General features: G+C 67.7%; 1 protein-coding gene across 1 annotated transcript; it reads right to left on the bottom strand.

Annotated features, from left to right (window-relative positions):
* Positions 1-859: 859 nt before the first annotated feature.
* Positions 860-20237, bottom strand: SEMA7A (semaphorin 7A (JohnMiltonHagen blood group)). The gene is made up of 14 exons (XM_051834561.2): positions 20008-20237; positions 8861-9012; positions 8518-8559; positions 8240-8332; positions 7955-8039; positions 7757-7867; positions 7158-7297; positions 6114-6298; positions 5444-5552; positions 5159-5357; positions 3050-3177; positions 2755-2909; positions 2591-2652; positions 860-2411 (listed from the first exon to the last, which is right to left on the bottom strand). Exons 1-14 carry the CDS (start codon positions 20177-20179, stop codon positions 2050-2052), a joined length of 1995 nt encoding a protein of 664 aa, XP_051690521.1. The 5' UTR covers positions 20180-20237; the 3' UTR covers positions 860-2049.
* Positions 20238-22922: the final 2685 nt, after the last annotated feature.

Genomic DNA, 22922 nt, shown 5'->3' with positions numbered 1-22922 from the left:
TGCACTGGCATACAGAGATAGGGCCAAGTCCAGTCGTGCAAGCAGTGGCCCCTCCAAAGTCCCGACTCAGACGAGGGTCAGTCCAGGAGCACACAAGGGGGCAGCAGCCCAGGCCTCGGCCTCAGCCCAGGCTCTCCTGGGTCCCCCTGGCCCCGGGCACCTGCAGCCACCTTGGTCGCCTGGGAGAGCTGGGGTGGAGAGCACACAGGGCCTTGGGAAAGCCTCGGCCAGGACAGGCTGAAGTGGGGGACGGAGTGTGTGTGTGTGTGTGTGTGCGTGTGCGTGTTGGGGGGGCAGGCATGGACAACTGCAGCCCCCACGGGCCCCACCACAAGCTGGAGTCCAGTGCAGGTGGGAACTGTCCCAACTGCCCCACACACGTCTCCAGCAGTTCCTGCTCAGAAGTGCTCCCAGCCACCCTGGGCAGTGAGAGCTTGCAGGGACCATGGGGGCTCCCCCTGCACCCCGCCTCCATCCCAGAGCACTGCCCTGGTCCCCACCTCCATCCCCACACACAGCTCTCTCCCAGACCCCCACCCGGGGGTGGCCGGTGGGGAGTGAGCACCCAGCCTCAGCGCCTGCACACGACGCGCCCCTCTGTCACCCCACGGGGCCCAGTCTGAATACTGCTCCCTCCCAAAACAGCCCTGAAGGAAGGGGAGGCCTGGCGCTCTTTGGAGCAGACCAGGGAGGCAGAAAAGGCCACAGAAGTCCTGGGGCTCCAGGTCAGGCTGGGTGGGGGGTGTGGGCTCAGACCCCCCCCCGCCCCCGCTCCCACCTCTCACCTCCCAGTGAGAACATCTGCAAAACAGGAGCCCCCACCCCCCACCCCCGCTGGGCAGCAAGCAGCAGGCACCGGTAAATAAATAGCTCGTTTATTAGTAATATGTTACATTATTATTAAAGTGCATTGAGAAGAGATGCAGGGGCCCCAGGCCCAGCCCCAAGCAGCCAGACCCAGCCGGAGAAGGGGCCCAGCTCTCGGGACAAAATCCACGGCCGGGGTTGGGGGCAGGGCCGTCCCCACGGAATTTTTCACAGTTTAGCTTAAGTTATGACGAGTCCTGAGCTGAAGGTGGGAGGCTAGGAGCATGGAAGCACAGCCCCCAGGGAAGGGGGCCGAGGGGCAGGGAGGAGGCGCCCCCTGCCTCCCCGACCCCCAACGCCAAGGGGCTGAGTCCTGGAACCTCCCCCTGAGGACTTGGCTCCGTTCCGCAACACCAACGGTGCACCCAGGGCTTCCTTCTCGCCTGTCTCCCGCACCCGACCCTGCCCACAACCACCCCCTCCCCTGGAGGGGGGGGGCCTGGACAATGTCCCCTGGGACCGAGCTCCCAGGCCAGGGCCAGCTCCTGCCACCCTTCCCGAACTTACCCCGGTCTCCGGACCCTCATCCCACCCCACCCCCGCCCCCCTGGGAGCCTCGGACAGGGACCACCCTCTCCCCCAGTCCCCTCCCCGCCACCCCCCACCCCGCCCCCAGCAAGGGCTTTTGGTATTTTCATACGGATGCAGTCGGAAGTAGCTATACATGAAATAAGTCTAACATAAAAATAGAGCTTTTTCCGTCCTTCTGCCCGGAAAGCAAACATCCTCCATAAACATGCAAGGCGGCCGTCCGGCGGGACCCAGGGCCGCGCGAGGGGGCCTGGTCTGCAGGATGCCGGCCGCCCAGGGGAAGCAGGCAGTGGAGAAAGGGGGGCCACAAGGCCCCGGACGGACCTCAGCCCCGAGGCCCAGCTGCCCTCTCCTGACCCCTGCGGGTGGGCATCGCTGCCCTAAGTCCAAGCAGGAGCTTTTGGAAAGTCTAAGTCCTGGGACATCCCCGGTGCTGCGGCCTCTCGGTCTGTCACTGCCCCTCCCGGGGCCCCGCAGCCGCCCGCGGCTGGGCTGGACGTCCCCCGGGGGCTCCTCTGACCCGGGGAGGCAGCAGCAGAGGAGGGGCTCCCGGGCCAGCCGGCTCTGAGGAGGAGACTTTTGGAGAAGCCCTGGGGCGTCGGAAGCCTGGGGCGTGGGCAGCCCCCGGGGAGGGGGGTGGGTTGGGGGTCCCTAGTGGACCAGCAGGCCGAGCGCCAGCGTGGGCAGGACCCCCAGCCAGAGGGAGGCGGCCAGGGCGCAGGCGCTGCCCATCAGGTGCTCGGCCAGGGCGCGGTCCTCGGGCAGCAGCTCCCAGTGCTGGGCTTCGCGCAGGTAGGAGCCCTCCTGGGCCTCGCAGCGGTAGTGGCCGTACTGGCGGGCCGTGAGGTTCTCGATAAACAGGATGCAGCTGGGGCTCTGGTGGCCCGGCTCGCAGCTCTGCTCCACGCTCTCCTCGTGGCGCCACGAGTAGGTGGCGTGGCGGGACTCCATGGGGCAACTCAGGTAGTAGCGGGAGTTCCGGGCCAGGGACACCTTCTGCAGCGGGGCCTCATCTGGGGGGGTGGGGAGGGGCCGGGGCTCAGCGGGGAGGGTCTCCCAGTGAACCCGGGGTGTGTGGGGGGCAGCCCCCTGCTCTTCTGTTCTCCCCGGTCTCCCTGCTCCCACCCCTCCGGGGGCCTCAGCACGAGGCCACGTCCCCTCCCACCAGGGCACCTGGGGCTCATCGCCGTACCTGGCTTGGGGTTGGGACACTCCTTGTGCGGCTCAGCGGGGTTGATGGACTGCAGCACTGCCCTAGGGCGGGAAGGGGGAGACCGGCTCAGCACAGGGGGTTCAGCCCTGCGGCCCACCAACCCCTCCCCCGCTCCCCGTCCCCTTCTCCCAGGGACGACCTACCGCTGGGAGCTGTAGATGGAGACGCAGCGGCCCTGGTCCCAGCCGCAGTAGGGGTCTCGGGACATGAGGCAGCCGTGGCAGCCCCCGCCGTAGGCCTCACACAGGTCCAGCGGCACCTGGCTCACCTCCCACTGGGACGTCACGTACAGCTTCCGCTGCAAGAGGTGGGCAGGGGCCAGGTCAGGCCAGGGCCGCTGAGTCCTAAGCCCCCAGGTGCTGGGGGGTCTGCCAGAGGCTGGACACACAGATCGCACGTGCAGGAGCCCCAGGACGGGGCTGGGCAGGGCAGGCTCACCCGGTCAGGGTCCAGCGACAGGGTCTGGATGGCGGCCGCTCGGCGGAAGGGCTGGATCTCCATGATGTTGAAGACGAGGCTGTGGGCCCCCTCCCCCGACTCCACCACCTTGTGGATGGTGCCCTTGTCTGTGGACGGGGCAGAGAGTCAGCTCAGGCTCAGACGACCCCAGGTGAGGGGTGAGAGGGGAGTGGCCTGGTGGGGCGGGGCGATGGGAAGCCCAAGGACAGCCAGGTCACGGTGGCCATCTCCAGGTTGCCCAGGGCTCCCCAGAGAGGGTCCCCCATGAAAGCCGAGCCTGGAGATCCGAGCCAGGGCTCCCCCACTCCCAGGCACCGCGTGCAGCCTGTGGGAGTATCACCCCATCACCTGGGGAGGTGGGTGCTCCCTCCCGTCTGCAGAGCGCGGCGGCGGCTCGGGAGGGCACAGCGCACCTGCTCCTGGCCACAGGGGAGCAGGGGGCAGAGACCAAGGTGCGTCCAGGTCCAGCGGAGCCCGGCCCCTGTGCTCCTCCGCAGCTGCCCCGCCCCCACCCCAGCCCCGCATTTCTCTAAATAGGTCTTTAACTCGGGAATAATTTCAGATTTCTAGAAAACTTGCAGAGACAGCACAGAGAGTTTCTGTCTGCCCCTCCCCCGCTTCCCCGGGGGGTGACCGTCTTACATAAACGGGTGCGCTAGTCGCTGTGGAGCCATCATTGGCCCCGGCCCTCCCGCCTCCCCCCCCCCCCCCAGCCCCGGCTGTCACTGCTCATCAAGCCGCGACCTCAAGGCCCTTCATTCGTTCCCTCAAATGCCCTCCACTTGTTCCCAGCCTCAGCACACTTCTATTCTGACACGATCTCAGATCTGAGAAGGACCCCAAGGTCACACAGGCTGGCGGGCTGCCTGGCCCCCTCTCCCCGTCCACACCTGTCAGGGACTCACGGGTTCCCAACCCGCTCACGGCTGCCCCAACTTCTGGAACACCTCCCGCTCCTCCCAACTCCCCTGGCCAGCACCTGCCTCCCAAAAACAGGAGAGCCCCCGGCCAGCCCTGCCTTCACGCACACCCCGGCCGCCCTGCAGCCTCCTTCCAAAACGACCCCCCCCCCCCCCCGGAAAACTCAAAGGGACCAGACATCGCTTCTCCCGGGTACCAGAGCTTCCCGTGCCCAGCGGCGGCTCAGGAAGTCCTGTTTGCTCTCTGCCCCAGCAGTGCCACCTGCGACTCCCCAGCGGCCCTGGGGACAACCGAGCACCTGCCCTCAGCTCTCAGTGTGCCTGCCTCACGGGTGTGCGGGCAGGAAGTGTGTGCACAGGCCCCAGCGCAGCTGTGCGGGACCTCCCTGCCCCCAGTCCCCACAGCCCTGCCACCCTCCTGTCGCCACGGTCAGAGCAAGGGCAGGGCCCATGGGGGCAGCCAGGAGGGTGGAGGGGTAAAGAGACCCCAGCCCTGCCCCCTCTTCCAGTGCTGCAGGAGTCAGACCACGGCCCTGGGGTTCCAGCCTCAGCCCCAAGCAGGAAGCCGTGTGTGTGTGTGTGAGTGTGTGTGTGTGTGTGTGTGTGTACAAGATCTGCACAGCCCGAGGTGCTGGGCCCTTCTAGCCTCGAGGGCAGCCTGCTGCCCCGGCCACACTGGTCTCTGAGCCCACGCCCGGGGTCCCCTCTGGCTACCACGCGGGACTGGAAGCTGCCACAAACCCAGCTGAGGCTGGCGGCTCCATGTCCCAGCTGTCCAGCCCCCTGGCCCCCCCAGAGAGGTCCTGGACAGGGACGAGGACAGGCTCGTCCAGGCTTCGCACCTCACTCACGTGTGAGTGCCCACCAGCCCCCCACACGCACAACCCCCAAGGCTGGCGGCCTCGTTCTGCCTGGGTCCAGGTCCCCCTCCCCTCACCTCTCCACCTCTCTCCCCTCCACCTTCTTCCCTGCCCAAGACATACCGGCTGGGCTCAGGCTCGGCTCAGGCTGGACGCATTTCTGCAAATCCTGGCGCATGCCTTTCTCCCCCCACCATCGGATGCCCCACCTCCTCCAGGAAGCCCTCCCTGCCTGACTCCTGCACAGCCACACACACACTAACCAACTCCTCCATCTGTGTGAGCCTCTCACGGCAGGCGGGGCTCACCTGTGGTCAGGTACAGCACGTGGAAGGTCTCCCCGTGGCTGGCCTGCATGCGGTGCACGACCACCTTCTGGTAGTGGTACTTGGAGTGGAAGAGCGGCGTCTTCAGAGGCCCTATGGGCTCCACCCTCTGCGCCACCTCGGGGTGACTGTCAGCCACCTGGAAGGTCTCCGTGGGGATCGGCTGCTGGTTCGGGAGGCACTGGGCACGCAGAGCGGCCGGGGTCAGTGGGGCGGCCGGGAGTGACGCCGAGGGGCGGGGCTGGGCGGGGCCGGGCGGGGGCTCACCTTGCCTGGCCGAGGGCTGGGGAGGTTCCCGTGGTAGCCCTTGAGCGATGAGGTGCGGAAGACCCTGTCGATGTCACCGAGGGAGTACACGCAGACGGCCGAGTAGTTCCTGCAGGGACACAGGGCGCCTCAGTGGGGGCCCAGGACCCCCCACTCACCCAGGCCGGCCCCTCAGGGCCATGAGGCACCGCGGCGGGCAGGGAGGAAGGAAGGGAGGGGGAGGGAGGACGGACAGGGAGGGCGGTCACCTGCAACCACAGGGCGAGCTCAGAAGCCGTCCACGTCACCCAACCCGAGGCAGGGGCTCCCAGCACAGACCCGGCCCTCCCACCCTCTCTGGGGGCCGCCTGGAAGCCGCAGAGCAGGGTCTCGGCTACCCAGCCCTGCCTGCACACCCCATTTCTCTCTCCCACACCCGGCACTTTCGCCTGCCTTGTTTGCAATCAATGAGAGTGATTAAGAAGTGTGAATTATCAGGCGCCGGCAGGCGGGTGTGACAGCAGCCGGCACCCAGGGCCCAGCACCCATCTGAGCACGCACAGGCAGCGGGACACGCAGATGCAGGCCACGCACATGCTCCCACACGTGACGGCACACACCACTCCACGCCCCGCCCTCGCAACACCTTGACCCTGGAGCCCGCAGTTTCTGCTCGTTCAAGGTCACTCACCAGGGGTTGGAGAAAACCCCGTAGACCCTGGTGTCCCTCCACTGGCCGCTGGGGTCGGGCAGCAGGAAGACGTCCTGCAGCCGGTTGAAGTTCTTGTTGGTGGCGGCGTCGCTGCACACCAGCATGGCCTTCAGGAAGGTGTTCCACTTGGAGACGGACAGCGAGCTCTCGCCGCCCTGGTCGCCCTGCCGCGCCGGGGGACAGGAGGCCCTCAGTCCCTGCCCGCCACGCCAGCACCACACGACCTGGGAGGAGGGCTGGCTAGGGGGCGGGGTGAAGCCGAGGTGCCCCAGGACCTCAGCCAGGGTGCAGACCGGCTGGCCCAGGGCACAGAGCCGAGGGCGCCGCGTTCCCACACAGCAGACGGGCTCAGGCTCACGTCTGTCCACTCACACACTCCCAGCGCACGTCACACACTGCTCTCACATGTGCACATGCACACACACTTCACACTGTAAACACTGTCACACACACCCATACTCCGTACATGTAAACACAGGTGCACACGTGTGCACGCATGCACACGCTCCACCACTGTCCCATGCACACTCACATACACACACTGCTCACACTCCAGTCACACACATACACATGCACACACACTCTAGTCACATGCATGTTCACACATGCACAGCCATACTCACACTCTAGTCACACACATGTTCACACATGCAGTTACACTCACACTCTAGTCACACACATGTTCACACATGCACACACAGTCACACACTCTAGTCACACACATGTTCACACATGCACAGTCACTCTACACTCTAGTCACACGCATGTTCACACATGCACACAGTCACACACTCTAGTCACACGCATGTTAACACATGTACACAAGTCACACATGTTCACACATGCACACTCACACACACGTTCACACATGTTCACACATGCACAGTCACACTCTAGTCACACGCATGTTCACACATGTACACAAGTCACACATGTTCACACATGCACACTCACACACACGTTCACACATGTTCACAATGCACCCTCACACACGCACTCGCGCTCCACGCCCCGCCCGCTCACCCTGCACAGCTGGGCCACGCGGGACACGTTGAGCGGGGCCTCGGGGTTCTTGTCGGGGTTGTCCTCCCGGAAGAAGTAGTAGATCTTGTCGTCGTAGGCCTGGTCCTGGTGCACGACGGTGGCTTTGATGAACTGCGGGTCTGCCAGGGACGCAGGCGGGCGGGCGTGAGGCTGGGGGCCCTGCCCACGCCCACTCGGGCCGGCACAGGCCCAGGGTGTGAAACAAACCCCAAGCACCAGGCCTAACACCCCAAGGGGCACTCACTCTGCACCCCCACCCCTGCCGCGCCCTCCCTCTGCACCACTGACGCCAGCGCCCCAGGAGCAATGACTTCATGCCTGGAGACCGGAAGGCCCCTGGGGCCCCCGTGTCACTTCTGCCTAATTGGCAGAGCCATAATGAGGAGGAAGAGGAGGGCTGCCCCAACATGACCTCACCTGGGGGGATACTCTGGCTCTCGGGGACCCCGTGCCAGGTCTGGGGCTCCCTGGGACCCAGGGAGCTGGGTCCGGCACCGGCGTGCAGGCTGCCCCCGGAGGCCCCAGGGGCACACCAGGACCCCGGCTGCTGCCCGCGGTGGGTGTCCACCCTCACTCACTCTGCATGACGGTGTCGCTGGTGTACAGCTCGCTCTCCCCCCGGATGCGGCGGAACCGCGGGATCTTCCCGTTGTATTCCTGCTTCCGGATTGTGGAGTACACCTCGTCCCCTGGGGGCGGGCGGGGGGCGCGGGTGAGGCAAGGGGCGCCGCACCGCTCCCGGCCTCCCTCCCAGGGCCCGCGGGGGGCCCACCCACCTTCAAACAGAACCAGGGAGTTCTCATCGGGACTGAAGGGGGCGTAGCCTCTCATCTCGCCGAGCGGCACCACTGAACTGTTCACCTGCGGAGAGCGGGGGCGGGGGTCAGGGGGCCGGGCGACCCCACCCCTGCCGCCCACATCAGCGCCAGTGTCCCGCCAGGGGCCCCATCCTCGGGGGAATTCTGCAGCCTCGGGGTCCCCACGCGGAGGCTGCAGCGGGGCGGGGCCTGGGTCCGGCCGGGGGCGGGGCCTGGGTCCGGCCGGGGGCGGGGCCTCCTCACCAGGTTCCAGCAGCTGGGGCGCCGGGCGTTGGTGCCGCACACCAACAGCGCCTCTCCTCGCCGCTCCAGCAGCGTGATGTAGTTCTCGCAGTCCTGGGGGGGTGGGGGGGACACAGACGCTGGGAGGGGCGGCCCTGGCAGGCCCAGCCCCCGACAGCTCAGGAGGAGTCCCCAGGGCAGGCAAGGGCTGCCTCTGCCCCCCCACCCCACCCGCCCGCCTGGGGCTTCCAGGGTCTGCTCCCCTTGCCCAGGGGCCTCGCGCCCCCTCCCCCACTCACCCACTTGTCCAGACAGGACGTCCTTGAGGAGCTGATGTTCACCTGGGGGAGGGGAGGGGAGGCATCAGACCACTCAGCTAGGGGCAGGACGCCCCCTCGGGACAGGCCCCCGGCTGACACGGGCTGTGCAGCCCGGCTCCTACACCCGCCAGGGCTGGGTGGGCTTCCGGTTTTCTCCACACCTGACTGACCTCGCGGGGAGCCTTCCCTGGAGCCACCGTGGGGTAGGGAGGTGGGGGTCTCGTCCGGGAACTTCCTCCCTCTCTCCCCGAGGCCCTGGCCAGGGCCAGGGGGCGACAGGAGAGCCGGGAGGTGGGGAGAGAGGCCCGAGGCCAGGGCTCACCGTGTGCACGGAGGCGTCCTTGCCCTCCCGGAAGTCGAAGCGGTAGACTTTGCCGCGTCCGCCCACCCATACTGAGGAGCTGCCCGGCTCATGGAAGAGCACCGTGTGCGGCTCAGCCTGGCCGAAGTCCACTCTGTCCTGTCCCGTCCGGCCTGGGAAGGAGGCAAGGGGTAGAAGCATTGAGGCGGAGCCCAGAGGAAGATGCATCCGGCCACCGCCTGGCAGCTAGTGCTTGGTGCTCAGGGCCACAGAGAGCCACGGGCAGAAGTAGGGGCACTGCCGGGTCCAGGCTCAGCGCCCCCCCATCCAGAAGGGCCTCAGACCAAGTCCAGAGATGCAGGAAGCGGCCATCGCAACCTGCGCCATTCCGCAGCCAGCAGGGCCTCCGAGCACCCAGCTGGAGTCCAGGTTCCCAGGATGCACTCTGTTCAGACCCCAGTCCCCCCCCCCATCCCACCTCCACCCCTGAGTTGGCGCTAGGTCACAGCCGTGAAGGAATCTGAACACCCACTCCCTCCCATTTCATGGGTGGGAAGACAGAGGCCGGGGGACACAGCCCAGGGCACACGGAAGCAGGTTAGCAGCAGGCTCCCAGCCCTGCCCGGGATGGGACATGGTGGCTGGGTTCAGCCACAGAGACACCAGCTCTCCTGGGGCTGAACGGCTCTGCCTCCCCCACAACGCTGGGACAGGGGCCGATGCACAGGGCTTTCATCAGACTGGGACAACTGAGCCCGGAACACAAAGTCGCCACCACCCCCGGGGGAACAGATGTGTCATCTCCGGTGCCAATGCTAAGGTCGTCCAGTCGCAAGGCCAAATTACAGGGATGGGGCGGCTGTGGCCGCGATCAGCCCAGCCCGGGGCCTCGGCCCGGAACTCCTCTGACCACGGCGTCCGCAGCCACAGCGAAGCCCGGGGCGGCCAGCGTGGCGGCATCACCCACGCAGGGAGGAGTGGCCGCTCCTCAGGTCAGCCCCAGGTGCCTCCTGCCACGGGGGCTGGACGCTGCACTCAGCGGGGCCGAGGGCAGCCGGACTGCACTGGACGCCCCCACCCCGTGGCAGTCACCCCAAAGGTGGGGCTGTTTCCTCTCCTCTCTGCCACAGCGCGACTCGCTGGGCACAGGAAGAGACTGAGACACAAGCCCGGGACGTGTCCAGCCCAAGGTCACACTGGCAGACAGGACAGATGGACCTGACCAGCCGGCGTCGGTTCTCCGACATCTGGGGAGATGTTTGCACAGTTGGCCACACAGAGGAGTGCTGGGTTCATGGCCCCGAGCTGGCCTGGCTCCCCAGGGTTGCGCTGCAAACAGGGCTGACCACAGGCTGCTCTGGGACGGTCAGCCTTCCCTGGAGCCCGAGGTGACCGCCCCGACTGCCTCAGATGGACAAGGCACTGTGATCTGTGCGGCTGCTGGCCGGGGGCCCTGGCAGGGCTGGCGGGGCTCAGGTGCCGCCCTGCTCCCGCCCCTGCTGCTGGGGTCAGCAGTGCAGCCTGCAGACGGCTGACTCAGCGCCCGCGGCTCCCCTTTCACCCGCACAGCCTGTGCCGCATCCAGCCTGTGCGGCCCCAGCTCCCCTCCCAGTCCCCCCCCGCCCCGCGGCCCAGCAGCCAGGAGGCACCGTCTGCATCGGAAATGCTGGGCTGGGGCCCGAGACCCACGGCCCCTGGAAGGCCCTGGAGAGGAGCCCTCTGGCCGCCGGCAGCCGTCATGTCCACCCCCACACCTGCACCAAGACCTCGGTGGGGCTCAAAGGGCCAACACACGACTGCTCCGGCGGAAGCGGGCAGGAGCCAGAGGTTCTTGTCGGGAGGCTGCAGGACTATCTGATGGGGGAGACGCAGCTCTGCCCTGGGCAGTCGAGTCTGATGGCGGAAGCTCAGTCCTGCCCGGGCCATCGAGTCTGACGAAGCAGACACAGCCTGGCTCTGGAGGGTGAGGTCTGAGGGGGAGACCTGGCCCTACCCGGCCAGCCCACAGCACACACAGCACCTTCCTGCAGACCCCAGGGCCGCTCACAAAACCTGCCAAGGACACGCAGGGAAGGTGAGGGCTGCCGTGCCAGGCCCGGCCCCACAGCCAGGGTAGGGCAGGCAGGAAGTGCAGAAGGGCAGTCGGAGCCCAAGACCCTCACCTCCCTTGACCCCTGCCGCCCCCCCCCCCCCATGCCTGGTGACGTGCACGGGGTGAGGGGACGGCACCAGCTCGGCCCCAGGACAAGCCCTTGGCCCGGCCTCCATCCGAGCCCCAGCCCGGTTCCCGCTCTGCCGGGGGCCCTCAAAGGGCCCAATTGTGCCGGGAAGTGTCGGGGCCGCAGTGCCCGATGAATGCATGAAAAGACGCTTTGTGCGGGGCAGCAGGAGCGGGGGCTGGGGGCTCAGGGGCAGGAGGGCTGCCTGGAAGTGCAGGCAGCACCGAGCCGTCGTGGACCAACACGGAGCGAGCTGGGCCGGGAGAGGGCAGCCCTCGAGGCTGTGCCCGGGCAGGGGCTGAGCCAGGGCCCTGCCCCAAGCCTAAACACTTGCTTCACGGCCCTGTGAATCGGAGGCACGGGACAGGCAGATGACAGCCAGACCGGCCAAGCAGAGAACTCCTGAGCGAGGCGGGGAAGCTGCAGGCCAAAGACGGCTGGGCAGGTGCAGATGACAAGAGGCCGCGCGTCCCAACCAGAAAAACTGGGACGGCGGGCAGGGGCTCCCAGCACATGGGGGCGGGGGAAGCGCAGCCCAAGGACACTGCGACTCTTGCCCATCAGTGTCCCCTGCCGGCTGAGAGGAAGTGCCCCCTCCTCCCGGCTCCCCCTCCCATCCCGGGCATCTAAAAGGAGCACCGTCTGGCACTGCGCACCCCCCACCCCCCGACTCCCGGGCCTGACGCATTAGTGGCTGACTAAGTGGTAGCTAAAAGCTCCCAGAATAACCAGGGGTTTGGGCAGGGGAGGGGGCTAGGGGCACACAGGGAGGACACAGCCCCAGAGGCAGGCCAGGCACAAGACAACCCCCACCCCCGCCTCCACCCGACACCATGTGATTCCCAGCCAGTCCTCGCTCTGCTGGGCCGGGAAACAGCACCCGCAGGCCGCTCCATCCAAAGCTGGACTCCACGGGCCCAGGCCCCACCTCCTCGCCCCGGCCAGTGTGAGGGTCACAGGACCGCAGGACTGCGGGGCAGCCTCGCTCTGACACAGCGCACGCCCCCAGCCCCCTGCCAGGGGAGCCCAGGGGCTCTGGTCCCCACAGGAAGAATCAGACCTGGTTCCTTTGGGAGTTCTACCCCCCAGCCCTGCTCCAGCCACCGAGTGCTGTGGCACGTGTGGACTTCCGCAGGGCGGTGTCCCCACAGCAGGCCTGACCAGCGGCATGCCATTCCTCTCCTGACTCACTGTGGGAGCTGTCACCCTCTGGTCCCCTCTGTGCCCATACCTGGGACGTCTGAGACACGGGAGGGCAGCCTGAGAGGTGGCATGCGGGGTAGGGGGGGTTGTTGTCAACAGAAGAGGAACAACAGGGGCGGGGCCCCCTGCTCGGGCCTGACCCACTGACCTCGAGCGCAGAGAGGCTGGGAACGGCTGGAATGAGGGTGGCCCAGCCTGAAATGCTTCCGACAGGCAGCCCGGAGGGCCCTGGGCCAAGGTCCGCGTGGGGGCCCAGCCACATCCGGCAGGAGCCTTGGGCTCAGCCGTTCCCACCCTGCACTACCAGGCCCCCTCGCACCTCCCTAACTATGCATGCGCCCACACGGGTCCAGGAGTTCACAGCACCCATGGGACTTGGAGTCAGAGGACAGGCGGGCTGACAGGCTCACAAGCCACAGAGGCTGTGCCACTGGCCCAAGGGCAGACAGCAAGGGGGGCTCAGGGCTTCTGACCCCACAGCTCAGCCCCATCTCCCCGGGGGACCCCATCCTGGACTGCCCTCAGAGTCCCTTCTTGGAAAAGGCTGCTTCGCCCCTACCCCGCTGCGTCACCCCTCCTCTGCGCGTCTCGCTCTCCCAGCTGCCGAGTCACTAAGCTGACACCTGGCGGGGATCACCCACCCACCCGCCCTCCAGGTTGGGCCCGGGTCTCCCAAGGCCTTCAGCATCCAAATTCTGAGCCCGAAGGAGTGAGTCACGGTGGAACGGCAGCAGGTGCCTGGCACGGCGGGGCGGGCGCGGCACAGGGGCAGGTGCCTCCCCCAGGGCTCCGTCTCTCCCGCTCTCCAGGGTGGCACCAGCCCGTGCAGAGGGTAGCACACGGCTGCTGCTGGGGGCCCCCTGGCAGCCACCACACAGGGTCAAATTCCAGACGGCCGCTGGGGCAGATGGCGGGGCCGTGGGGCTCACGGAGGAGTGAGCGCTCCATTTCTATAGGAACAGCCAGCCAAGCTGGGAGCACCGTCCCGCCCACCAGGGTCAGCGGCCCCGGCTCCCAGACGCCCGGTGCAGCGGCTGCTGCTGTGCCGTTCACCGGGGCTGAGCCTGCCTGGCCTCAGTTCCCTCCCCTGCGGACGAGGGGGGCGTGGGGCTGACACTCGTTAAGGCCCAGCACCACAATGCTTAGGACAGACCACACGATAGTCAGAGTCAAGTTCTCAGCTCATCTCAGGGACGAGTGAGGCCCGGCCTTTTGGGAGCGGAGACGGCAGAAGCAGCGGCCTCCCCGACTCCACACCTAAGGGTGTAAGGCCGATGCCCCGGCTGTGCACACAGGACAACGGCACATCCGAGCCACCAAGGGCCAGTGTCCTGTGCTCTGTCCCATTGTGCGCCAAGCCGGGGCAATGTCGTGGGCAGAAGGGGCAGTGTGGGGAGCCAGCGTTGGGTGGGTGGGCCGGGGTGGGGGAGAGTGAGCAGGACGTGGGGGCTCCGGGAGGGAAAGCTGGACCCCACCCAGCTTCCAGTGGCTCTTCAGCCCAGGGGGTTCCCAAAGTCCCAGTCAGACCAAGGCCAGCAGTTGGCAAAATTGAGACCTGCCCCTGGCCCCGGAGCCAGGGCAGGGGTGGGGGAGGGAGAGGGCAGAGAACGGCCACACAGCCCAGGCGGAGGGGACAATGCTGCTGGGAGACAGAAGGTGGCCCGGACCAGCAGGCGAACAGAGCCAGGGCGGCCGGCCAGGGGCGCGGCCGGCCAGGGAGATGGGCTGCCAGGGCCGAGTTCCATCAGAAAGCAGAGATGCCGGGACGAAGACGAGGCGGCCCCACCGCCAGCCTCCCTCCCACAGCACTTCCTACGTGGCCCCATGGACTCGGCCCTGAACTCTCATGAGCGCGCAGGGGGCGGGGGTCTCTTCCCACTCCCATTTTCCAGATGGGAAGAGGGAGGCAGAGATCACGCAGCTGGGAAGAGACGGGAGCGGGGCTGGCCCTCGGCAGCCTGCAGCCTGCGTCCCTGCTCCACGCCAAGGCCCCTGGCAGCTTCTGTCAGCCCTCCCCACACAGACTCGGAGAGGCTGCTTGGCCAGCGAAGTCCTGACCTCCACGCCCAACACCCTAAAGCCCAGGGCGGACAGGAATGAGGGGGCACAGCTCACAGCCCCACCCAGCATAACTGGGAAGATAAGTCTCCCGGGATATCTCTTCTGCAATTAGGAAAACACGGTGCAGTCCGGGCTGACCACTGTGAAGGGCGGGTGTGCCCGCCAGCCAGCCCTTGCTTGCTCCCGCGCAGCTGGGCTCCCACCCACCCAGCCCTGGGCAAAACACTCGCTCTGCTCCCTGGCTCCCTGGCTCCCAGGTGCCCACCCAGCCTTGAGGACCCAGCCTGAGCTGCTGGCCCCAGGGAGGACCTCAGTCTGCTGTGTCCTGCCTGGCCTTGGGCATCTGCAGGTGGGGAAAGAGCCGGGCACTCCTGGCTCCACCATCACTCGAGCCCGCAGGTCAGAGAAGTGGCCTGGGCCACGGTGGGGGACAGTGTTCCCCACAGTGGCCTCCCTTCCACGGCCAGCCAGGCCCCAAGACAGACAGACGGCAGGCTGGAGGGCTCTCAGAGCCGCCTGGCCCTGCCCCAGGAAGGCATCACCGGCTGCCCCATCCCAGACCTCAGCTACCCCTGCAGCTCCCGCCTAACCTCCCTAGGGGTCGTCTGCGTGTCACAGGCAGGGGCCCGCCCTCCGAGCACCTGGGGCTGGGGCTGGGGCTGGCTGCCCTCCACCATGAGGGGTCCCTGGGCACTGGCACAGGGCCCAAGGCCCTGTTGGGAGCAGGGGTGCAGGAGGCACAGCAGGATGAGTCTAATCCTGAGCTGCCGTGACGGTTAAACCCAGATTAGCCCCAGCCGTGACACGGATCAACCTGCCCCGGGGACCCGAGGCGCAGCAGCCCAAGCAGGGACCAGCAGCAGGGGCGGGGGCTGAAGAGAGGACGGCCAGGGCTGGTGGGGCTCCTGGCAGCAGGAAGGGTCCAGGCTCCAGCAAGCTGGCCAAGGACGGACAGCCCAGGACGACAACCAGGAAGAGGCCGAGGGCTAGGGCCCCAGCAGGCTCGGGGCACTAGACTCAGCCCTGTTCCCGGCTCTGTCTGTCTGGCCAGGGGACCCAGGCCAGTCCCTGTCACCTCCCCGGCTCAGCGTCCCGTCTGTGCGGTGTGTGGTTGGCTCAGCTGACACTTCTGCTCTGACGTCCGTCCTAAGTGTGGCACCGTCAGCCTGTGTGGGCTGGGGTCACCGCAGACGGTGGCTCGGAGGAACTGAGACGCAGGGGGGTGCGTGGGCACGCAGGGAGTGACAGCCAGTCGGCCAGGCCAGCGGCACCATGTGCCCGAGGCAGGGGAAAGGAGTTGGGGGTGGGGGGTGGGGAGGGAGGTGGCAGGGCAGGGGCGGCCATCCAAGGCCCCTGGCACAGCCTTGCACAGGGAGGAGCCGCCCTGTGCCGCACAGGTGGGGAGGGGAGAGCCCTCAAGGCCTAGGTTGGCTAGGGAAGGGGGGAGGCCCTGCTACCTGCGGGGGCCACTGTCCACGCCCCCTGCCCGGCCCCCAGTTTTCTCTCTGGCCCGCGCGACAGCTGGCCGCACACCTGGTGGCCCCTGGCGAGGCCAGGAAGCCCTGGCTCTTCTGAAGGCAGCGGGTCAGCGGCCTCTTCCCCGCCACCCTGGCCTGGAGGAGGCAGCCAGGCCCGGCCGAGAAAAAGGAAGCCGGGAGAAGAGGAAACTCGCCAGGCTCGGGGCCGCCAGCAAAAGCCAGGTCAGTCTCTTGTGACACGCCAGCCACACCGCACGGGGCAGACCGGGGGCGTGGGCTGGGGCTGGGAGGCAGGACGTCCCCGCGGCCCACCCCACGGCCACCCGGCCTGGCCCTCTTCAGAGAGGGGAGCCCAGCGCCCCTGCCTCCTCCAGGTGGCCAGGCCCCGCCCTCTGCTCACAGAGTGAGCGCCCCTCCTCCCTGCAAAAGAGATCAAGGTTGCTGGAAGGGGAAGCAGGCCGGGGAAGGGCAGTGCCCACGCCTTGCGGCCTGGCTGGTGGTGAGCAGCTCTTCCCCTCTGCGGAGGAAGCCTGGGGCGACAGAGCTGGGGGTCGCCTCGCCCCCACGGGAATCACTGCGGAGAGAGCCGGGCACCCCTCGCCCCGGCATCAGAGGCCTCCCCTGCCTGCCTCGGTCCCCCGAGAGGCACCCCCGGGACAAGAGGTGGCCCGACTCAGATGTCCCCTTCTGCAAGGAACCCCCCCGGGGCCCCAGGCCGAGGCTGGCTGACCTGACACCTCCCTTGTGAGGCCTGCACCTGGCTGTCTCTCCTCTGTGGTCCCAGCTACCAGGAGGGATGCTCCCTCCTGTCCGCTCCCACAGCCCAGCGGACTCCTCTCCTGCTGTCAGCTTGCCGCTTCCTCCAGGAAGCCCTCTGAGCCAGCAGACTGGATCAGTCACCTCCCCCAGCCCCACAGCCACCTGCTACGGTAGCGGCAGATTTGTCTGCCCATCTCCCCACCTACACCTAAGAATCTCCTCCAAGGACATCGACCCTGACGTAGGCCCCAGCCAAGTCCGTGGAGTGAATACGTCCACCCTGGAGACCGCTCCCCTGGACTGATCTCAACACTCGGCCCAGGAGAGAAAAGCAACAGGAAACTCAAGGCACCGCCCCTCCCCTCCTCCCAGGTTCTACCTTCCCGAAGTCGGCAGGGGTTCAAGCAGCCTCTGCCCGCTCTTCCCACCCCAGAGTGGCAGCAACGCCAGGGCAGTGGGGCTCACAGAAGAATGGGCCCCTCCTTCGACCCTCTTTGGACATTTGGGGAAACTGAGGCTCGGAGCTAGGTGAGGACTTGGCCAGAACCACACGGCAAATTAGCCCCGAGCTGGGACTCTTCCCGAAACACCAGGGCAGCGTCCACCCCACTGCCACCTGCTCCCTGGTATCTCCACGGTGCCGGACTGAGCCTTCCCAGAGCGCGGGAGGAAGCTCCTGGTGACATCACTCCCAACCTAGGAAACCCCCTCCTCCCGGGAACTAACCTCCCCCCAAGATGTGCAGGGGGAGTTCACCGTGCAGGCGATGACTACATCTAAGGTCCCAGGTGGGCAAGGATTTCCACTGTAACTGCAGCCGCGCGGGGAGCCCCAGCTGTGACCTCACCCCCCAGAGGCGGTGACAGCAGCCCCTGCCCCAGCGAGCAGGGCCCCATAATGGCTCCCCAGTGGCCACCAAGTCAACAATAACATCCTGTCTTTCACTGGGCCAGAGAGCAGTCCACCAGCCGGACAGGTGGAAGCTGCAGACTGGGCTCTGCCCTATCTGTGCACAGGCGGGCTCACCTCTGACCTCGGGGGTCATGACCTCCCTGGGCCTCATGGGCTCCTCCAACCGAGCACGGAACACAGAGAGTTTCCAGTTGCCGTGGGCAATGCCAACCCCCGTGCTCCCCTGCACCCCACTCCTCGGGCTGCTGCCCAGACAGTCCTGCTAGGACCACACCTTCACATTTGTGGCTTGTCCAGGCCCTCAGGGGACAACCCCAGAGCCCTTCCCGCCCTGGTGAGCCCTGAGGGTCCCGGGCAGGTGCAGAGCTCAAGGACACCCTCCCCACCCTCGCCCAGGCCCGAGCTTTGCCAGAGACAGCCACTTCCCTGCAAGTGCAGGCTCTGGTCTCTCCCTGGGGCTTCAGTGCCCCCCCCAGGCCCCACACCCATCCAGGCTCCTGGCGGCTACCACGCCCCGGCCACCCGCCTGTGGACAGGGCTTCAGGCTTACAGCAGGCGCCCGGGGGCGGACCCCTCTCAGCCCACTCCAGGGTTGTCCCTACTCGAGCCCGACTGCCATGTGTTAACCCCACAGGAGACAGGAGGCAGCTGTCAGCCGGGCGCACCGGTCACCAGCTGGTGGCCCTGGGGGGCAGGTGAATGGCAGGGCCTGTCTGGCCAGTGGGGTACCTGGCACTGGTGCAGGAGACCAGAGACTGTCCTTGGACAAGACTGGTGAGAGGCTGGTGGGCCCCAGCTAGCAGGGGTCAGCAGAGGGCAGGCCCGTGTGCTCCCAGCAGTGAAGGGTGGGGCAGGGGGTGGGGTACCGTGCTAGGCTGGACACTCAGCAAAGTGGGTAAGAGGCCTGAGAGCAGCTTCAAAAAGCCTCGGGGTGGGACTGCTGATGTGCACTAAGTGCTAAGAAGTGAGTGTGCATTAAGTGTGTGGGGGAAGGAAGGGGGGCTCAGACCAGCAAGGGGAGCTTCCAGAGAGAGCCCTCAGTGGCACTGGTTCCCTACAGAGTGTCCACGGCTGCAGTGTCCAAGTCGGCCAAGGGGATGCACACGAGGTGCAGGGTGCCGAAGAAGCCCGGGCAGGAGCTGGGGGCAGCTGAGGGCGTGCAGGTGGCCAGAGCTCCCACTGCCCAGCCCCACTCCCACCGGGACCACCTCTGGCTGCTGGCAGAGCTGCAGACCAGACACTTCACTTGCAGTGGGAGAACCGCCAGCCACTTCTCTCCTCCCCCCACCCCCCAGGCCCGGGACTGGTGCAGTGCCAGGTCGGCGCAGCCCCTGCCGGCCCGGTGCGCTCCCGGGCTGCTCAGTGACCTTGGGCGAGTCCCGCTCCCTCCACCGCGCTGCTGCGGCTGCGGCAGTCGGGCCCCTGGTTTTGTGTGTGGGTTTTTCCCTCTGCTAAGAATACCTGCCCCAGATAACGATCCAACTCCGCAGTGGCTGCAAAGTACCACAGGGCTCCCGGCGGGGGGCACCCGACCTATCCCCCCACGCCGGCTGCGCGAGCGCGCCCCACCTCCACCACAGGGGGGGCCCGCAGAGACGCCAAATTTGGGGGCAGAGCCCGGTGGGCCTGGGGGTGGGGAGGCGTTTGTGTGCAATGCGGGGAAGGCAGTGAGCCTCACACCCCCGCCCAGCAGGCTCGCTGTCCCACTGCACAGGGGTCTAAACTGAGCCCCCCACCCCGGCCAGCCTCCCAAACCCACAGCGGCCGGAGCCTGCGCCCCCGCCCCAGTACCGCAGCTTGGGGGTCCCGGCCGCCGCGCCCCGCCCTGCGGGCACTGCCCCCACGCCGGCGCCCATCGCTGGTGACAACTGCCACGTGCGGGCACGGGGGGTGCGGCCGGTCCCGGCACTGCGACGACGGCGCCCGGGTGCCCCCAGCCCCCGCCGCGCCCCGCACCCGGCTCGCTGCAGGGCGCCCACCCCCTTGCCCGGCCGGCGCTCCGGGCCGGGGCGGGGGCGGGGGCAAGCGGCGGGGTCTTTGTTCCCGCAGCCGGAGCGCGGCGGCAGCGGCAGCGGCGGCGGCGGCGGCGGCGGCAAGAGGTCCGCGCCCCCCTCGCCCGCCAGCCAGCCCGAGCCCTGCGCGCGGGCAGAGCCCGCAGCCCGGGAGGTGGGCGCAGAGGTCGGGAGCCCGGCCGGGGAGGGGTCCCGCGCGGAGGCCCTCCCTCCCCGCCCCACCCCGCTCCCCCACGCCGGAGGGCCGAGAGCCGCTCGGGGCCGGGGAGAGGGGCCCGCACCCTGCCCCGCGCCGCGGCGCCGCTGGCGGACTTGGAGCGACTTAGCCGGGCCCGGCCCCGCGGCTCGCCGAACGCCCCACGCTCCCTGGCGCGCCGGGCGCACCCCCGCGCCGGGACCCACGCCCCCCGGCGGCCGGCCCCGGGCCGCAGAGCCGCGCGCACGCACTCGCGCCGGTGCCGCACACTCAGCGCCCGCCCGCGCCGCGTCCGTCCCGCGCCCGCCGGCCGCGCGGCGCCGCCTACCTCTCCAGACGGCGGCGATGCGGGGTCCGCTCCTCGGGTGGCCTTGGGCGGAGGCGGCGGCCGCCCAGAGCAGCAGCAGCAGCCGCAGCGGGAGCCCGCCCGGGGCCGGCGGGCTGGCGACGCGGGCTCGCGGAGCGCTGGGGGCGGCCCGTCCGGGCGGAGGAGGCGTCATCCCGCGGCCCCGGAGCGACAGCGGCGAGCAGCCGAGACTGAGCCGGCGCCCGGCCGCAGGCAGAAGCCAGCGCCAGGGGGCGGAGCCTCACGGCTGACCCCACCCCGCCCCTCCCCCGCCCCGCGCCGCCCCCGGCTGCCCGCAGCCCGAGTGAGCCAGAGGCGGGCGGACTGCTTCGCCGCCGCGGGGCCAGGCACCTGCGCCAGGCGGGCTCGGGGGCTCCCCGCTGCCCAGGACGCTGGCCTGGAAGTGGCAGGGCGGCTCCCTCGGGGCGCCCCGGGCCACCTCGCCGCGGCCGGCTCAGGGGTCTGCTGTGGTTCCCGGAGCGTGGGCTCGTACGAGCGAGCTGACACGGGCGCGGGACGCTGTCCCTGGGCGGGGGGTGGCGAGGGGCGCGTGCGGGGCGCTCGCGCCCGCCGCAGCGCTGCCCGCGGAGCACCCGTGTTGGCCTGGCTCCCTCCCCTCCCTCTCCTTTCTCCTCCCTTCCCCAGCCAGCAGCCTTCTGGGCTGCCTCCCCCCAGCCAGCTGGTGCAAGCTCAGAAAATCCAAACTCATTTCCATGTGCGCGGAGGGGGATATAATTAGGAAGGCCCCGTCCCCAAGTGGGAAGAAGGGAGCCTCCCGCGGCCTGCCCCGGACTCTGGCCTGGCCGGCGCCGAGGGTCAGATCTGCGTTAGAGAGCTCTCCAGGGCTCAGGGACCGCGGGGCCAGGCCCAGTCCCTGTCTCTGCACCTGCCTGCCCTTGGTCAAAGGTCCCTTCCACCCCAAGCTAGGGAGAGCCCAGGCTCAGCAGGTGCAGTAAGCAGGTGCCCACTGCAAATGTAGCCGGAGGGGGGCGCTCAGCTTGAAGCGAGGTGGGGGGGAGTAGCAGAAGCCGGTGAGCAAGCGTTCGACCTTCAGGATTCACGGGTCTAGACTGGATTCACACACTGCCGACAACCAGCAAAGTCACAGGGCCGGCTGTCCTAGCCCCAGCCCCAGCTCTGGCCAGGGCATCTAGCTCTGGCTCTCTGCATTCCACTTCCTCCTTCCCCCCCTGAGATTCCCACCCCACGGTGGGGGGGGCACAGCAGGTGCAGGAAGTAATATCAAGATGTCCCCTCCCCCGCCCCCCGCCCCCTCAGTGCTGCACCCCAGCCTGTGGCCCCCAAGGCGGTCAGCATAGCCTGGCCCGGGCCAGCACCGAGATGGTCACTGGGTCTGGCCCGCAGCCTCACCTGCTGCACCGGGGTAGCCCCTCCCACCTGCGCTCTCTGTGCCATAGAGGGCAAACTAAGAAATCACCTTGAAACTCCAAGAAGCCAAATGCATTCAAAGTAACGGCATTGGCCGGAGCACAGCTGCTCACGACACACAGCCCACGGACAGCTATGCCGACCCTGCCTGTAAGAGTTGGATTCTGGAGTATTTCAGATACCCTATTTCTCTCTCTCTCTTTCTTCTTGAAAGAAAAGGAGACAGAAAGACAAATCTTCTACCCCCCAGGTAACTCCCCAAATGCTCACAACAACCAGGGCAGGGTCAGGCCAAAGCCCGGAGCCCAACTCAGCCTGGGTCTCCCGTGGTAGGTGGCAGGGGCCCAAGGACTTGGCCATCACCTGCTGCATTAGCGGGGAGCAGGGTCAGAAGCAGAGTAGCCAGGGCTCAAGCCCATAGTCCAACATGGGAGTGTCCCAAGCAGGGACTTTACCCGCGGGGCCCAAGGCGTCCCCAGCCCTACACTCTGCAGTGTAGGTAGCATGCCAACACGTGCTCGCTGCATGCTGCGCGGTGCGTGTCTCACAGCCTCGTCCTAGCTGGCTGCACCCTCACCCTCCTCTAAGACACTGCTGCTGTGCACTGAGAGGACCTGAGCCGGGCCCAGGACCACACAGCTGCTTAGAGGTGGGGCTGGGGCTCTCAGGGGTGAGGTGCCCTGGTGCTGCTCCCTCCTGTCTGGGTCCCGGCCAACCTCAGAAGGACCCAGACTGAGCCCGGGGTCCCCAGGTGCTGGGCAGGGCTGCCTCAGTCTCCCAAGCAACAGGGCAGCAGATGGAAACCAGGGTAGACGCCAGAGCACCATGAGTCGGCCAACCTGGGCAGAGAGGGCCGGGGCCAGATGGCAGGCAGGGGATGCGAGAACTGGACCACAGAGGGGAGGCCGCTGGACAGAGGGTCCACAGAGCAGGGCAGGCACCAGCGCCAGCACCGGGCGCCGACTTTCCCGTGTGGACAGCCCAGGGAGGTCACATCGGGATGGCGTCGGCGGCTGCACTGCAGGCCAAGGCTCAGTCCCCACACACTGCCAACAAGGAGAAACGGGCCAGCGGAGGCAACAACAGGTGCTGGATGCTGACAGAGCTGGGCGGCGGGGAGGGCACTGGGAGGAAGAATTGACCCTGGAGCCTCTGACCCTGAGGATAAAGCCTCCGAGAGGTCACCTCCTGGGCCCTGCAGGCCGCAGAGGCACAGCCAAATCCAGGGAGGGGCGCCTGAGATCCAGGGACTCTGGGCTGGACACACGTTCCAACCACAGCCTCTCGCCGTTCGGGGCCAGTGCTGTCCAACCCTGGGCTCCCTGAGCCTCCTCGCCCTCCTCCTCAGTCCCCAATTCATGGCTTCCGAGGAGGGACCAGGCCCCAGAACAACAGACCTGAGCGGGGTGTGAGGACATGGGGCAGAGGTAATGCACGCAGACGCGCGGCCACGCTCCGCGGTCATGGACACAGTGACCCTAGAATGCCAGCTCCCAGGATCAGAAGCA

The sequence above is a fragment of the Oryctolagus cuniculus genome, chromosome 12 (assembly GCF_964237555.1).
Source record: "Oryctolagus cuniculus chromosome 12, mOryCun1.1, whole genome shotgun sequence".
Taxonomy (NCBI): domain Eukaryota; kingdom Metazoa; phylum Chordata; class Mammalia; order Lagomorpha; family Leporidae; genus Oryctolagus; species Oryctolagus cuniculus.
This window is presented reverse-complemented; position numbering and strand designations above follow the sequence as displayed.

Coding starts and splice junctions, on each gene's coding strand:
- SEMA7A (XM_051834561.2), bottom strand. CDS start 20,179: ATGACGCCTCCTCCGCCCGGACGGGCCGCCCCCAGCGCTCCGCGAGCC. Junction 8,040..8,239: donor GCCCCAGCTGCTGGAACCTG/GTGAGGAGGCCC, acceptor CGCTCTCCGCAG/GTGAACAGTTCAGTGGTGCC. Junction 7,298..7,756: donor CAGCGACACCGTCATGCAGA/GTGAGTGAGGGT, acceptor CGTCCCTGGCAG/ACCCGCAGTTCATCAAAGCC.